This window comes from Equus przewalskii, chromosome 11 (assembly GCF_037783145.1).
Source record: "Equus przewalskii isolate Varuska chromosome 11, EquPr2, whole genome shotgun sequence".
In the NCBI taxonomy this organism is placed as follows: domain Eukaryota; kingdom Metazoa; phylum Chordata; class Mammalia; order Perissodactyla; family Equidae; genus Equus; species Equus przewalskii.
The window spans coordinates 19,460,669-19,478,612 of NC_091841.1; the positions used below are offsets into that span (position 1 = coordinate 19,460,669).

Sequence of the window (17,944 nt, forward strand, 5' to 3'; positions counted from 1 at the left end):
TTAGCTCATGAATCTGCAATTTTGGAAGGGTCTCCCAGGGAAGGCTGGTGTCTGCTGGGCCAGCTCGACTAGGGGGCTAGAGAATTTATTTCTCAGGTGGCTCATTCACCTGGCTGGCATGCTCGTGCTGGTTGTCAGTGGGAGCTCAGCCATGCTGAGGAGGTGTCCAACACGGCACAACCAGAAGGACCCACAACTAGAATATACAACTATGTACTGGGGGGTTTTAGGGAGAAGAAGAAGAAGAAAAAAAGAAGATTGGCAACATATGTTAGGTCATGTGCCAATCCAGAAAAAAAAAAAGCTAGATATGCTTGATCAGAAAGCCAAGCTCTTAATCTCCATGGTAAACTATATCTACCTGAAATTTTCCAAATGCATCATGTTCTCTCTGGTGTCTCGGATTTCATACTTGTTACATCCTCTTTACTTAACTATCTTTTATCTCACTAACTTATATTTATTTTTCAGGTTCCAGTTTAGACAGCCCTTCCTCCAGGAAGATTTCTCTGATTCCTCGAGACCGGTTGAGCTTCTCCACTATTTCCTCCCATAATATCCTGTCTTATTGCTATCCAGCACTTTTCATTTTGTCCTGAAATTGTCTGTTTTCTTTTGCCCTTCATAGACTATACATTCTTTGAGGGTAGGGGTATTGTCTTGACTTCCCTTTCCTTTTCTGAAGTGAAAGATATTTCAGTCCAACATCCTTACAGGTTTGCTTTGAACTGTCATTATCTATGAGGCTATGAGTCTACTGAGCTCTCACTCCCACATATGCAGCCACATACCCCAAACCGGACCCAGGTAACAGAGTTTGTCATGGTGGGCTTTGCTGGGGTGCATGAGGCACGTCTCCTCTTCTTTTCACTCTTCTTCACTATGTACCTGTTCACCTTGGTGGAGAACTTGGCCATCATCTTGGTAGTGGGCTTGGACCACCGGCTACGTAGACCTATGTATTTCTTCCTGACACACTTGTCCTGCCTTGAAATCTTGTACACTTCAGTCACAGTGCCTAAAATGCTGGCTGGTTTAGTTGGGGTGGATGGGGGAAAGAATATCTCATTTGCTGGATGCCTGTCTCAGCTCTTCATTTTCACCTTCCTTGGGGCAACTGAGTGTTTCCTACTGGCTGCCATGGCCTATGACCGCTATGTGGCCATTTGTATGCCTCTCCGATATGGGGCCTTGGTGTCTTGGGGCACCTGCATCCATCTGGCAGCTGCTTGTTGGCTGGTGGGCTTCCTCACACCTGTTTTGCCCATCTACCTTATGTCCCAGCTGACATTTTGTGGTCCCAATATTGTTGACCACTTCTTCTGTGATGCGTCACCCTTGCTAGCCTTGTCTTGCTCAGATGTCACCCTGAAAGAGACCGTAGACTTCCTGGTCTCTCTGGCTGTGCTCCTGGCCTCTTCTACAGTCATTGCTGTGTCCTATGGCAACATTGTCTGGACCCTGCTGCACATCCGCTCAGCTGCAGAGCGCTGGAAGGCCTTCTCTACTTGTGCGGCTCACCTGACTGTTGTGAGCCTCTTCTATGGCACGCTTTTCTTTATGTATGTCCGGACCAAACTGGCCTCCTCTATAAACTTTAACAAAGTGGTGTCTGTCTTCTATTCCATTGTCACGCCAATGCTCAACCCCCTCATCTACAGTCTTCGCAACAAGGAGGTGAAGGGCGCTCTGGGCAGAGCCTTTTCTCTCAAGTCTTGGAAAGGTCAGTGAGGAGGCAGGTGGGGACTGAGTTTCCTTGCCTTGGCTCTTTAGAAGGAGAGTGATGAGGACTATGGAATGGAGTGGTAGCCTGGGTAGTCAGGACTCATGGACTAAGTATTAGTTAAAGTAAAACACTAGTCTGCTATAACAAGAGAGACTTAATTACAATGTAGCTAAAGAATGAAGATTTTCTCTTTCCTACAAGAGTCTAAGTTGAGTGCTCCAGGTTGGTGGGTGGCTCTGCTCAAAGGCATTCAAGGATCCAAGTTCCTTCCATCTTGTAGGGTCAACATCCTCTAGGATGTTGGCAAACTAAGGCCTGCAGGCTGAATCCAGCTCAGCCCTTCTTTTTAATGACCTCTGAGCTAAGAATGGTTTTTATACTTTTAAATGATTGAAAACAAATCAAAAGTAGAATAGTACTTCATGACACATAAACATTTTATAAAACTAAAATTTCAATGTCCATAAATCGAGTTTTCTAGAACACAGTGTTGTCTAAGGTGGCTTTTGTGTTACAATGACAGCATTAAGTAGTTGTGACAGAGACCATTTGTTCACCCCCAATCTAGGGCTTTCTGATTATTTACATGGTCAACATTGAGTAACAGTGGGCAAGAAGGATGAGTATAGAGAATAGAGGAGACACACTCTGTGTCTTAAAGTTTCTCCACTAGATGCAGCAATCATCATGTCCACTCACCCTTATTGGGGAGAAATTAGCCATAGGTTACATCTAATTGCAAGAGTGCTAAAAATAGTCCACAGCTAGGCAGCCAGATACCCACCCACAATGTGATTATCATGAAAAAGAGGAGGACAAATTATGGTAGACAACCAGCAGTTTCTACCACAAAGTCCCCAGAGTCACAGCTGATTTTCCATGTGATCCATGCACTTATCTCCTGTGTATCTATAGTCTCTTATTTGAAATACAGACCTATCCACCCTCTATACCAAATGGTGCTTTGAAAATTGATTTAAGAAGATCTCTATGGCAATGTCAGCTCACTTGAAGTAAGGCTTAAAAAAACAATTATAATTCAAGTAGTTCCCAACATGTAGACAGGTCCGTTCCTAAAGATACTGCCAATCATCATTTAAATGTGGATTCCAGACGCTATAGTATGTGGAAGAGGCAAATGCTGAGCTTGGGAATGGGTCTGTGGGAAGGACAGATTTTCTGTGATGTTATTTCTCAAGCGGCCAATAAAGAGCAGATTACGTGATGGTGCCTGTGAGCATCACAGTCTCTACCACACTCCCCTGCCCCCCACCCCACAACCCAGTATCTTAGTGGTTGCATTTTTAATAGTTAACAGAGGGCACAAACCACGTTTTGAAAACCATTTTATTTATTGAATATTATATCAGTAATATGCTATATCAGTAATGTTTTTTTGAATAACAGTAAGATGCAAAAACAGTTCAATGATGAGAACCTTCTGGATCAAATATAAGAATTTATCTGAGTAAAACGGAAAGAGTAGATACTTTCAGGCACCTGACCTGAGTAGATTTGAACACAAGATAAGTTTGACTTTTGGGTTTCTGGCTGACGGAAAGAAAGCAAAACATTGGGTATATTATTAGTCTGAGTTCTCCAGAGAAACAGAACCAACAGGATATATCCACATCTATGTATTTCTTACAGGAATTGGCTCATGTGATTATGGAGGCCAAAAAGTCACATGATTTGCCATCGCAAGGTGGAGAACCAAGAAAACCAGTGGTGTATTCAGTCTGAATCCAAAGGCCTGAGAACCAGGAGTGTTAACGTCTGAGGGCAGGCGAAGAGGGAGGGTCCAACTGAAGCAAAGAGCAAATTTGCCTTTCCTCTGCCGTTTTTGTTCAATTTAGGCCCTCAGTGTATTGGATGACACCCATCTGTATTGGTGAGGTCCCTCTTTTTTTACTCAGTCTACCTTTTCAAATTCTAATCTCTTCAGAAACATCCTAACAGACACCCAGAAATAATGTGTTACCAGCTGTCTGGGCATCCCTTAGCCCAGTCAAGTTGACACAATATTAACTATCACCCTGGGCTCCGTAGGTCTCACTTATGGTAGCAGAAAGAATTCAAACTCAAACACAGGGAATGTTTTCTGGATTTGGGAAACTACTCTAAAAACAACTCTATGGAAAGCATCAGTAAAGCTTACAATTTTAAGCTTCTTGAAGAAATCTATATTTTTGAGATAAATTACATAGAATGGTGAAAACTCTGAGACGTTCTCTTAAAAAGCATCTTAGAAGTGTAAAAGTGAATCTTGATTTAATAAAATCTGATGTAAGAAACTAAACTGAAAAAAAAAAGACCTTTGTGAATGGGATTATTACATTTTAAACAATCACTCCTTAAAACACAGACCTACCTACCAGAATCTGGGGTGCTGGTAAGGTGCATGATATGTATAGGTATTGACAGCTAAAATTTTTAAAGTCACTAATAATGGTAGATCAATCTGCAATGAAGATAAATTATGAAATCATGTCAGGGAAAATGCATATTTCTGTAAATAAGCAATTTCTGAGAAAATAATCCTTCTTTGGGGGTATATTTATTTATAGAGTGAAAGGCAAGACACGTGAGTGCTAGCTTAACATTGACACTACTTCATTAGTACCCAGAGACCGTCACAGGGAGTCATTCCAGAGAGAATCAAAACTTATAAGACAGAATTCTGTTATGAGTGCTGCTGATCTTGTCTTGCCCACTCTGAGTACTAGGATGTTGGCTTAATTGTTAGCTAGGACTACCTGGTAATCATCCTGGAGAAGGTCCTTTGACTTGGGACTTGGTGAGAAGGACTGGGTCTACACTCTGTAATAGAACTCTACCATTTGCTGTGCACTCTTATGTAACATCATCAAAGGTTTTGACCCCGGGCCTACTTCAAGAAGGCCCATCTGAACCCCCTTCTATGGTCTAATGTTCTTCTTATCCCTAGTACCTGTGTGGGGATTCCTATCTCTTTTTTCAGGGTCCTTAGTCTTTGTTTGGTCTCTTGCTTTTCGATTTTTACATGTCAAGCCCTAAGCAGTTGATGTAAGCTACATTTGTCAAAATGCGGGCTTTGCTGTGGAATGCTACAGCTCTCTGTTTCTCTAAATTGAGTCTTCTTTATCTATATCCTTGTTTCCTTTGGTGGCTTTATTGTCATTGGTCTAAATAACATTCTTGACCAGCCACGGCAAGATAGGAGCATTCTGAACCCAATTTGGCAGGAACTTGAAATGGATCTCATTGCCCAGAAACATGGATGCCTTGATACCTTGAGATAGTTTGAGCATCACCAGTCGTCTCCATCCCTCCCCAGGGAGCAGTCCAGGAGCACCATCTTTTAATTAACTGATGCCCAGTTTTTTGTGGGCTTCATTAGCATCCTCACACTCTCATGGAGGTGGAGGGGCTTCATTTAGAGCAGACCTTGCTCTGGTGGTTGCTCTGGTGTGTGACTGGGTGTGTGACAGTCATCTGTCCTCATCTACCCAAACACAGGCAGCTAACAAGAGCAGGTTCAGGTTGTTCACTTATAAAACAGGCTCACAATAGATATGTTCAGTTTGCTCTGATCAAGTTAGGTTGGAAATGTTAGGTCACAAGCTCTTTGTTCGTAAGGACTATACTTTACCATCTCTGAAGGTCCCTCTCCAGGACCTAGCTTGGAGAAAGTTTCCCACAAAAATTTTGGTTATTCAGCAACAAATTAAGAGATCTAGGTTTGCTATTACATATAATTTTATGGAATTATTTAACAAATTCTTTTAAGTCTTACTATGTCCCAGGTACTATTCTAAATGCTTTATAAATATTAATTCATTAACTCCCATTGATAACTCCACAAAGTCGATGCTATTATTATCTTCCTTTACACACAAGAAAACGGAGGTACAGAGAAGTTAAATAACTTGCCCAAAGTCACACAGCTAAGTAAATGGCAGAGCTAGGGCTTGAAATTTATTCATCTGACTCTTAAAATCTTCTCAATGATGCCCTGGGTAAATTGGTCCTCTCTCTTGGCATCAGGTCCTTTATCTGTAAAAGGACAGGGTGGACTGGATGACTTCAAATAGCTACCATTTGTTTAATATGTGCTGAGCACTTTCATGCATTTTCTCATTTCACCGTCATAACAACCTGGAGAGGAAGGCTTAGCTCACTTCACATGGGAGGAAACTGAGGCTCAAAGAGGTTAAGTAACATGCCAAAGTCCACATAGCTACAACATGGAGGAGACAGGAGAATCTGCACCAGGTCTTTTTGACTCTGTTCCACCATACCACCTCGATGCTTCCTCTCGAAGATCTCTTCCAATGCTAACTTTGCATAAGTTGATTTATTCACTCATCAACCAACTATTCTGCCTCCTCTTTGCACCAGGCACTGGCTCTCTGCTGAGGGGCCGCAGGATGAATTAGACCAGATGCTTCCATCAAGTACAATATTACTAGTAAACATGTCTCATCTCCCTCTGGTAGAATGAAATGCAAAATAGAAGGAGCTAAGTGACCAGGAGGAGTTCAGACCAGTGTGATGGGGCTCAGAGGAAGGAAAGTTTTCCTGGTGGTGAGCTTAGGGAAGGCATCCTTGAGAAAGCAGCACTCTTTATGGTCCACTTCTGATTTTCTCACTAGAGATGATACCTGCCAAGCATTTGTTCTTTTGTGTTCTTTTTAGGATGGAGAAGGATGATGTAGCATTTGGGAAAGAAGAAGCAGGACATGAGGCCTGCTCCTGATGCTAAGATGGCAAAGACCTCCACAGCCACTGTGTCTTTGCCTTGGGCACTCATGTAGGCAGGGATGAAGGACACCCAGACACAGGAGCAGAGCAACATGCTCACTGTGATATCCTTTGCTTCACTGAAGGTGTTGGGCAGGCGGTGGGCAGGGAAGGCCACCAACAAGCTGACCAGACCTAGCAAACCCAGGTAACCCAGCATGGTATAGAACAGTTCCAAGGAGCCCTCATCACACTTTACAGTCACTGTGGACCCAGGCTCCGTAGACTTCACAGGCTGTGGGGGCCATCTGGTCACTCAGAGCACACACAAGATTGCATGGAGCAGGGAACAGACAATGGGGATGTTGCTAGGGAGAACTGGCCCCGCCTACTTCCTAATCCGGGCATCTGGCCTGGTGGCATGGAAGGCTGCCACCACTACGATGGTCTTGGCCAGCACAGTGGACACAGAGGGTGTGAAGGTGACCCCAAAAGCTGCCTGGTGCACAGCACAGGTGAAGGTCCCTGGATGCCCAATGAACATGAAGGGGCAGAGGAAACAGAGGGCCAAGGAGGACAGCAGAAGGTAGCTGAGCTGGTGGTTATTGGCCTGGATGATGGGGGTGTGGTGGTGCCTGATGAAGACACCTAAGATGGCCAGAGAAAGAAGAAACAGCAGGGCTGTGCAGGCAGCCAACACTGTGCCGAGGGGCTCACGGTAGTACAAGAAGTCAAGGGTTTTGGGGATGGACTGACTCTTCTCCACATTGGGCCACTGGTCCTCAGGGCACTTCTCACATGCAGCACTATCTGAAGGGAGAAAGAGAAACTGGGTCAGAGAACAGAGTGGAGAACCTTCTGGAACTTTCCATGGTAAAGCAGTTGTACAAGTTGTGATGGCTTTTCCAGTAGGTTCAGTGTATTTCAGTCTTCTTACTACCGGCCTTCCAGATTGCTTGATGTCCTTACATTCAGGGCCAAAGACACAGATAGCAGAAATTCTGACAGCAGCTGCTTATCATGCATCAGACTATAGTGAAATGTCATTGACACAACAACCTATGGAAGCTCCAACTCCTAGCCAGGCTTCGTCTGTTTGAATTGAACAACAACTGTGGCAATGGCATAATTCATAGTCACAGCTACTTTATGCATTTATTAATTCATCAGCCTGTTTAAGGAATGTTTATGTGGTGCTTACTATGATATTCTCATTTAACCTCATTCCTTGATTTGATTATATCTCCATGTTCCTAGATACTTTGATTCCATCTCCTACTAATCTCCAAGTCCAAGGGATTTCTTCTTATATATAGTTTCCATCATCTTCTTTTTAGCATCCTGTGGCTCCTCCTCAGCTTCGTTCAGCAGTGCCTTTCTCTTCAAATAGGCATAAATTATCCTCAAAGTCCTCACTTGCTGGCACTGAGAGTTTTCCGTGTGAGAAGACACCTTGTCCAAACAGGTGGCTTCAACAATTACCTGGATTCTGAGCCTGGTCTTCCTGATCAAATCTTGTTCCTTTTTATTGCATTCATTGCCTATTAATCTCCGTCAAACACATATTGAAATGTACACTGCTTCTCTTCTTAAGTAATTGAATGTCTCCCTGTTTCCCACAGAATAGAGTCCAAGCTCCTGAGTGTGGCAAGGAAGGCCCTCTGTGATTTAGCTACCTGCTTCTTACATCTCCCGTCACAGTCTATACACAAGCCACTCTTGACTCCTTCTCGCTTCTATGCCTTGAGCCTCCCTTTACTAAGTTACTCCTTGGCCTCGACTATCCTTATCATGCCTCATTGTCTTTGAAACTCCACTTGTTGTTCAAGGCCTACATCCCATGTCACCCTCCTCAGTGAAAAGTCCTCCTACATTAGAATAATGTACACTTTATTAGAATAATTGTTTCCATGATATATGCATCCTCATGTTTACTGCAGCATTAGTTACAATAGCCAAGATATGGAAACAACCTAAGTGTCCATCGATGGATAGAGAAAACCATTTCATTATTCAGCCATAAAAAAGAAGGAAATCTTGTCATTTGCGACAATGAGGATGGACACCAAGGGCAGCCTCCCTCTTTACCTGGTGTCATGGCGATCTCCCCTTTGGGGCAGGGAAGGCAACTGTAGCAGCAGTTTGACTTCTCAGATAGGGTGGACTTCCTGGTCCCCACAGGGCATTTTTCATTGCAGATGGAGGGAGGGACCTCACATGAGAGGAGAGAGAGCATTGGTGAGACTGTGGGAGAGATTGAAGAGTGTCTGTGCTGTCAGGTCTTAGAGGAATTAGAGCATCATTCTCACTTACTGGCTCCCTCCCTAAGTTCTTGTTTTCTCCCTCTCCTTTGTTTTTCTTTTTTAAATCAAAACCCTTTTTATCTCCTTTTCCTTCCCTTGCCTCTCTCCCGTCTCTCCCTTTCTTGCTCAATAGTTGTCAATATGTTCCGTGTATCCGGTACTGTGCAGGGTGTTAGGGAAATATCAGTAGGAAAAAATGAGCGCTTAGGATTTCACAGTCTGGTGGGGGGAACCATGAAATCTTGAAAAGAATGAAATGAGCACCACTGCTCCACAGACAAAGGGCTGGCCGCTGGCTGTTGGGTTGGAATTCTGGTTCTGCCATTTATAGGCTGAATGACCTTGGGCTTAACCTCTCTCAGCCTCAGTTTTCTCTTGAATAAAATGGGAGTAGTAATAATGTCTATTTTGAAGACTGTGTGAGTATTAAATGAGACGATGTAAGTGAAGCCCATGTTACAGTGCCTGGAAAATTGTGAGTTCACAACAAATGCTAGTGAAGCAGGATAATATTCTGAATATTCAGTTTGTCTTCCACTCTGAGCTCACCAAATCCCTTCACTTTATTTCGAGGGACTCACTTTCCCCCGAGCCCAAACAGAACTGAGCCAGTGAGTCAGAAACAAAGGCTGCAAACACTAGCTAAGCCACTAGTCTGTGGTTTCTCAACCTTATGCACTACTGGACATTTGGCTGGGCAGTATTTGTTACGGAGGGTAATATTTGGATAATCGTTTGGCATGGAGGGCTGTTTTGTGCACTGTAGGATGTTTAGCAGTATCCCTGGGCTCTATCCACTGATGCCCAGTATTCCTGCCAAATTGTGACAACCAAAAATGTCTCCAGACACTGCCAGTGTCCCCTGGGAGGCAAAATCACTCCCAGTTGAGAACCACTGAGATTCAGATCATGCTTGCAGAATGAATTTTCTTGGAAAGATGTGATAAAAGGATTACGTGGTCAGGGGAAGGGGAAGTGAGTGAGAAGATGCCTGAAACTGTCCTGAGTGAAGAACCCAACAACCAAGGGCCAGCCCTTTGTCTGTGGAGCAATGATGCCCATCCTTCCCTGGAACTCTACTCTGCTCCCTTGCTCATCGGCCATCTATTGCTTTCTCCCAGGGTGAGGGATTTGGACATTGAGGAGTGACAGTTGCGGGAATGCAAAAAGAATTGCCAGTCTAAGGTGAGACCAGAAGGAGCCAATTTGCAGTTACTGAGGATGGAGCTAAAACATACTATCCCTGGTATGGCAATTTTCTTACTCTTGTTCTTATTATAGATATATGCGGAAAATGCTTTAGATGCTCGGAGAAGGGAGGGCTTAACTGCACCTAGGTGAGTTGGAGAAAACTGCAGGAGGCTTGGTGTGATAGTTGAGATGCAACAGCACTTAAATTAGAAGTCTCCACCTGGTCACCTTAGATACTTAGGGGTCTGGGAGAGGACTAATGGGATTCCAAGGGTTATTTTCCATTGTTTGAAAAAGTTTGGCATCAATTATCCGTTTCTTGACGTAAGGCTGCAAGGCTAAAATAGTAGTAGCTCCAGGTAGACACAATAGCTATCTCAGGGTAAACTTGAACTGGCAATTATAGATAATTTACTTTCCCATTTGCTCATGAATTACCTTTGCCTTTAGCAAGCTCCTTAGTTTTGGGAGCCAGGGAGTAGTTTTGGAAGGTTTTATTTGCTGCACAGCCTCAGAGTTAAGTAAGTTAATAATCCACCCTACTCTCCCTCTGAGCAAGTATCCTGAGTCAGTTCAACAAAACAAATACTGCTGGGTGCTTAGAGGTGCAAGGTGCTATGTTGGCTTGGTCCTTAGGGAGCTCTCAGCTCTCACCTTTGAGATTCCTTCTTTCCAGATAATAGCACTGTTGTTTATCAGTAGCTCTTCTCCACAAGGTGCTCTGAAATCTAAATGTCCAACAATTGCTGCCTGTCCTCTCTGATCTGGGAGGATGTACACGTTTTTAATGTCAAGTGTTGCCAGTATCTCCCCATCTTCGGTGAAGAAAATCTCTTTCTGGGCTCTGGTATGGAAGCGAACCTTCTGAGTGTAATGGAGTACCTGTGACAGGGACAGAAAATAGAAGGAAAGAAACCGGTTAGGAGCAAAACAGGCGGGGGGATTTCCTCCACATCACTGGACCTTTCTCTCACTTTTGCACTTGCCAGCCATTGGAGGAAGACACCTTATCTCTGCACATTTTATGAAAAAAGTGCTCTGTTTTTCTCATCTCCCAAGTTTGTGTTAATCTACGTGGGTAAGAAAGTGAAAGGTAGAGGTGAAAGTCGAGTTAACTGAAGTCTGGAAGTCTTAGGTCCTCCCTAAGATCAGTTCACAAACAGGCTCTTCCAATTTCCAACAACCATCCACACAAATTACTTAGGGTCTTTCTTTGTGCCAGACATGATTGATAGGTTGGATACAAAAGCTCAATCCTGCCTTCAAATGCTTCTCAGCAGTGTAGTTGATAGAAAATGTTTTTTGATTAAAAGAAGATGTGGACTGTGGACTGAAGAGTATGAATGTTTCAATGTATTCCAAACTCTTCATGGCTGAGAGAACCTCAGATTATGTGACTATCAGAGTCCTATTATCATTCCCTTCTGGCGATGGTGTAAGTAGTAGAAAAGAGAGGACAGGCAGAGTGCCTTCGGGAGTCCACTGGAGACTTGAGAGTGAGTGGTTCTTTGAACACCTTTGAAAGATGGGATTGTCTTTGAGCTGTGATTAGGAAAATGGATTGCGATCTTTCCCAGATACCAGGAAACTTTTTAGAAGACCTTTGAGGGTCCCCTTGCCCTTGCAATCTTGTCTTTACACTATTTTTTTCCTTAGTCTATCCCAAGCTTTGAGCCTACTGAATAACTTTCCTACCTGTTCATGCCATATCCTTCAATACCTGGTATATATGATTATTTATTACTCTTTCCAATTAGAGTGTAAACACTTTAAGGCAAGCACACGTTTTGCCCGTTTCTGTATCCCCCATTGCTCTAAGATGCATGAAAATTGCTTAGTAAATACTTGCGGTATAAGCATACATTTGTTGAATTAGGCCACAGAAGCCCAGTAAGACTATAGGAGGAAGTTTGAGCAAATCACTTGGTGGGGAGGCAGAGCTGGGTCTAGAATGCCGAACGATTCCTGAATTCTTCAGCATAGAAGGCAGTAGAGAGCAGTGGCCCAGTGCCCAGACTCTGGAGTCAGGTTGCCTGGTGCGATTCCTGACTCTACCTTGAAGCAGCTGTGTGATTTTGGCTATGTTGTTCTATCTCAATATTCTTGTCTGCAAAAAGAGAAGCTACCCCGAGGATCATCATAAAGATGAAAGGTATTAACACATATAAAGTGCTTGGAACATTACTTGGCACAGACTAGCACTCAAAAAGTGTTAACTGTTTTTACTCTTACAGCCTTTAAGAACTCATACAACGTAAATACTGATAAAATTACCTAAAACCCACCTTAAAGAAGCTGTGCCTAGTTTGAAGACTGTTTTTAATGTTAAGAGGACTTTTCTTCTTCTCTGACTTCACTTCTATAACTTTGCTTGGACATTGGCAGTGGTGTGCTGCTAAATGTTTAACAATTGGCTCTCTGGGGAAAAAAGCCAAGATTTTAGTGTTTGCTGATTTCCATGGTTTAACAAGCAACTTGTATAATTCCTGACAATTTTACAACTGACTCTCATTGCCAGTAGGAGCCAGTTCTCTTTTCTAGATCTCGACCCCTGGTGTCTTCAACAGTGAGGGATTTGAGCCCAAGTCACATTGGCCCTAAATTGAGTACTACTTTCATAGATCATGCTGCCTGTCTGCTAGTCTGTGGCTCACAGAAAGCTGGGGTGGACAAGGACTGGGCAGGGGGTCTTGGCTGCTCACCTGCCAAGGCCTGGTGCTCTGTGTATCAGCACAGGTGTCTCCCAGGAACGGTCCTTCTCCTGGGGAACAGGACAGCAGGTTGTGATAGGTGGCCATCAGGGCTTTGGCTGCCAGGTAGGCTTGGTAAGTGGCTGTCAGATCAGGAAGTTTGAAGGCAGACAGGTGGACGTTCTCAAGCCCTGTACAATTCTGAGTCCCTTCTCTGGCACTTTGGGTGGAAGCCTCTAATCCAGACCACCTGCACCCATGCAGCTCCTCCCACAGCTTCCTCATCAGACGATTGCCTGGGTACATGGCTGGGTGCAGTGCCAGCAGGAGGTCCTCAAAGCCAGGCATTATTCCTGAGGCTATGGTCAGCTCCAAGGTGCTGTTCAGCAAGTCTTTGGCCCTGGGCTTCTGCACCAGCGGGTTGTAGGAGAAGGAGATGGAGAAAATCCATGTCCTCTTGGTCACGTTGTTCTCCCAAAAGGCCTCAGCCAGAAGTCTGAAGTGAAAGTGGTAACAGTCACAGGCGATGACCGTGGTGGCAGGGCTTGAGGTGATGATGCTGGCTGTGCCCTTGATGCTATCTCCCTGGCAACTGATCATCTTTGAGAAGGCCACACAGCCACCCGTATGCTTGATAGCCATCTGCAGCTGCTGATCCAGCCACTCAAAGTTGCCATTGTCAGAACCCACAAGGCCTACCCTGGTCCAGTTAAAGTGATTCAAGAGTTTGGCTAGAACCCAGGGCTGGTGGGCACTGCTGGGCACCGTGCAGAGGAAGGATGGGTACTGGAAACAATCAGAGAACTGAGGGTGCTGAGATCCATGGCTAATCTGGGGGAAGAAATGGGGCTGTAAATTCCTGGCCAGAACATGCTACCACTGCCCCTGCTCTGTCCCCACAGAAGCTCTCAGAGCTGCCCTGTGGCTTGGCTTCATTCCTGTCCTCTCTGTCCCTTTCTGTCTTTACATACAAAAAGCTGTGCATAATTAACATATACAACTCGGTGAGAGTGGAGAGAACTATACACTTGTGAAACCATCGCCACAATAAACTTATACACCACATCTGAAAGTTTCCTCCCGCTCTCTTATTATCATTATGTTTTTGTGTGATAAGAACACTTATCATAAAACCTACCCTCTTAGCTCAGTTTTAAGTATCCAACACAGTATTGTTAACTATAGGCACTATGCTGGAGATCTCTAGGACTTCCTCATCTTGTATAATCAAAACATTGTACCCTTGACTAACATCTCCGTTTCTCCCTCCTCCCAGTCCCTGGAAACCACTATGCTATTCTTTGCTTCTAAGTTTCACTATTTTAGATTCATCACATAAGTAGTATCATGGAGTGTTTGTCCTTCTGTGTCTGTCTGCCTTTTATTTTTAACTAATCTCTCACTGGTCTCTGATATATACTATGTCCAGGTCCTTCCAAAGCCTATGGGCTCAGCCTGAGAAGCCAAGTCACCTTAAGAGGGAACGCAACAGACTACAGAATCTCTCTGAGGGTGCCGGTGGAGGAAGCAGAGAAGATGTGCTCAGTGTATGTCTTTATACATTGCATAATTCTTGACATTGTTTGACAAATACATATTCAAGTGATTAAAACTGAGTAATCATTAGAAGAATAGAAACAAGATATAGAACTTCCAAACACCCGAAGGAAAATAATAGATTAAAAAATTAGGAAATTTCAAGACAAGACAAACAAGAAAAAGCACAATAAACAGAAAACTGTAGTAATAGAAATAATAAATGGAAGCATAGAAATACCTTGTAACCAAATGACAAGTAAAAGTGCTTTCTATTCATTATTTCTATTATTAATAAATAACAGGAAGGTATGACAAAACAAAATAAATAGAAAATTCTATAAGAGGGCACAATAACATCAAGTTCATCAGCACTCAGTAAATGTGACAGGCTAAATTACTCTAGTTAAGAAGAGTGAGCTGTGTTTTCTGTCTGCCATCTAGATGAACTCTACAGCTGTCTGTAGCCTCTGGGCCCTCTGTAGCCTGACCTCTATGGACTGCATCAAAGAGATTCCCTGGTCTCCAGTAGGAGACCAGGGGTGGGAGGAGAGAGCAATTGGGGTATTCATGTCCCCAGGTCCCTCTCTGCTCAACCATGGGTTGGCAGTAGCCACAGCTCTGGTCAGGAGGCCCTCTCCTACTACCTCCTTCCCCACCAATGGGCGTATCTTCCAACTGTGGCTGTCCTCTAGGTGTTTCATCCTTAACTCCCCACTGCTTTGAAAAGAGCACCTTCATCACACTTTCGTTGGAGCATCTAGATGTGTTTTGCCTTTTCAAGGGCAAAGAGGGGAGGATTGAGTTGTCCTGACACAAGGTAGTTGGAGTAAAGATTCTGACTATAATAGACATTGTCAAATTGTGTATAATCCAAAAGTCATTTATTTGCTATTTAGAAGAGATGCTCTTAAAGCAAAATAACAGGAAAATTCAGTATCAGGGGATGGGTACCATCAAAGTCTTAGGTGAGTCCATTTGCCCTGGAGGCTCTCCAGCCCTCCGACCTAAGGAAGGATGTGAAGCTTTTGGAGCAGGGGGGTCAGAGGCTCAGTCAGTGAGGAGTGTGATTTCTGATGGGCAGACCAAACGAGAACCCATAAGAAGTGCTAAGTTTTCTTCAACCCAGTTGTGGCAAAAGATTTCTCAGGGTGAGGGGAGGATGGCACTGGGGTTAGGTGAGTATAAAAGCTAAGAAATAGTTATGGAATTAAGAGAATATTTATTTTCTCCATAGAGGAACAAAAGAACTAAAAAAAATATGGCTTGTTTATTGAGTTCCACCCCATAAAGCCTTCCTTGATTCCTGCTCCTCAAACTGAGATTGAGTTCTTGCCTACCAGTTCATTCCAGCCCTAGGATTCTCCCCATCATCACTTTATCACTGAGCTCTTTCCACCTCAGACTGTTAGAGCTCATGTCTTTTCCCCTCCAATTAGACTTTAAGCAGGATCCATTTTATTTATCTTAGCTGTTGAGTGCATAAATAAATGCATGTTCTTCTTTCTCACTTCCTCTTCCTCTTCCTTCCTCTTCCCTTCTCCTACAGGATCCTCAGGTTACTCAGAGCAGGAGTCTGCTGTCACAGACATTCCCTAGCCTGCTGTAAGGAGGCTGTCCCACCAGGTATGTGCAGACAAGTTCTTTTACTTAATGTCTTTGCTGACTCTCTGGTCCTAGACCAGGCAAAATTATACACAGTACTTGAGAACTGGATTTTATCAAAAGTTAGCTACTCCTTCTAGGTTTACATTGTTATCATCATTATTTGCAATAGCAATAACAATAACAGTAATGAGCATTTATTATGTTGCAGGCATGGGTCATTCCATTGTTAACACCCATGATAGCTCTAAGAAGTACATCCATCGTGGTTAATCTTTTTTACCTTCATTTTATAGATGAGGAATGTGAAGCTCAAAAGGGATGATTCAGTTTGTCAAGATCACATAAATAGTAAGTAGTGTTGTTAAGATTCACATCCATGTTAACTGACTTTCAAGCCAGTGCCCTTCATAATTTCTAGCTCTCCTGCTTCCCAGCCCATCTCCGTCCAGTCCCCTCCGCTGGTGCGCATTCTGGGATCTGTGTGAAACAAGGACAGTCTCTACCAGGTTCTTTGATTTTACGCATTCTGGGGTTTTGCAAAGTCAGAGTTGGGAAAAGTAAGGACTATTGCCAAGTGGTCAAGAATGTCTTAAGATGTAATGAATTTGGAGTTCCCTTACATTTCAGAAAAATAAAGATACCACCCAACAGAAGTGGAGTCCCCATTGTTAGAGAGAAGATACACACGCTGAGTTCAGTGCCTGGGGCTCTAGACCCAGAAGTGTGTGGCCTCCAAGGCTAGTCCTGAGGAAAATTCACTTAAATGGACTGAGGTTAACCTCTTCACAAGTGACCCATTGGGCTGTGATGCTGGTGAGAACTAGGAGGTGGGCCTAGTGTGTCCTCAGGGCTGGAATGGAACTAAGGGAGTCTCTCTTCCAGATAGTTGACAATACAATCATTAAAGAATGACCCAACTTGCCTGGGTGTTTCTGTCATCTATAAGGGAGAGGGCATCTCATTCTAGCGAACATTCTAGTTGCCTGGGCAGATCTGGTCTTATAGCAACGATAGTCCAGGCTCTTCCTTATGCTCCAAGTCTAGGCTCATGGATTATCCTTCTGAGAAGAATTTGTCTTCAGGTAGAGTCTTCTCTGCAGGGAGAGTATATGCTGACCAACCAACACAAGGCAGAATGAGAGTCACATTTCTCAGTCTGAGTTAACAAATAGTGTCTGGTTTTGAGAATGGCTTTTTGGGCAGCTTGAGCCAGACCCATCCATACCAGTCATTTCTGGGTGGGTACTTCACTCCTGGAACTATAACATCATCTCTTTGTGCCACACTCAGCTATGAGCTCTTTGAGGTTAGCAACTGGGTCTTACTCATGCTAATACCTTGGGGGATATGATCCGGCATGTAGCTGTTGTTCAGAAAACATCTATGGAATGAGTGTGAACTGTGATATTTCTAGAGTTACAAAGCTGAGACTGTAATAATTAGCACCTGAATGCTGAATGTATCATGAGGCTTTACTTTCCCTGCCACTGGGACACTTAACCCAGGAATGATGCTTGCTACCTCAGTCTCATGAGGGCCATGGGGCTGGAGAAGGAGGCCCCACTGGGGAGGGGGTGACACTGTGGGGAGGATGATCTCAGGTCAAACACTATGCACCATGCTGGAATGGGACCTCAAAGCAGTTTGTAACCATTGGGACTGAATTGATTTCATGCATTTTAACTTTTTGAAATTAAAGCAATTAAGGTCTAACAAAAGTGATTTAATTTTATTTTTTGAGAGGAAGATTGACCCTGAGCTAACATCTGTTGCCAATCTTCCTCTTTTTGCTTGAGGAGGATTGGCCCTGAGCTAACATCTGTGCCAGTCTTCACCCATTTTGTATGTGGGATGCAGCCACAACATGGTTTGATGAGCAGCATGTAGGATCCGAACCTGTGAACCCTGGGCCGCTGAAGTGGAGCGTGGAAGTTAACCACTACAACACTTGGCTGGTCCCCAAAAGTGATTTATTTTTATACCTATGTGAGACTTTTCATATAAACAAAAAACTAGGAAAAGCAATCCTCTGTCAACTAAGTGTCCTGGTGTCTGACTCAGAAGGTACAGCCAACATAACCCAACATTCCAATTTGGAAACTTGAGGCTGAGTTGTTTTGCCCTGATCCTCCCACGACAGACCCTTTGAGAGCCATGTGGGTGCCTTG

The 17,944-nt window shown here is 43.8% G+C and overlaps 1 protein-coding gene across 1 annotated transcript; it reads left to right on the plus strand.

Moving 5' to 3' along the window:
• The first annotated feature begins 777 nt into the window (after positions 1-777).
• On the plus strand, positions 778-1,731 carry OR6Q1 (olfactory receptor family 6 subfamily Q member 1). Its single transcript, XM_008509819.1, has one exon. The coding sequence runs from the start codon at positions 778-780 to the stop codon at positions 1,729-1,731; it is 954 nt and encodes a 317-aa protein (XP_008508041.1).
• The last annotated feature ends 16,213 nt before the right edge of the window (positions 1,732-17,944 follow it).

Excerpts from the sequence above, each read along its gene's own strand:
- OR6Q1 (XM_008509819.1), top strand. The coding sequence starts at position 778 with ATGCAGCCACATACCCCAAACCGGACCCAGGTAACAGAGTTTGTCATG.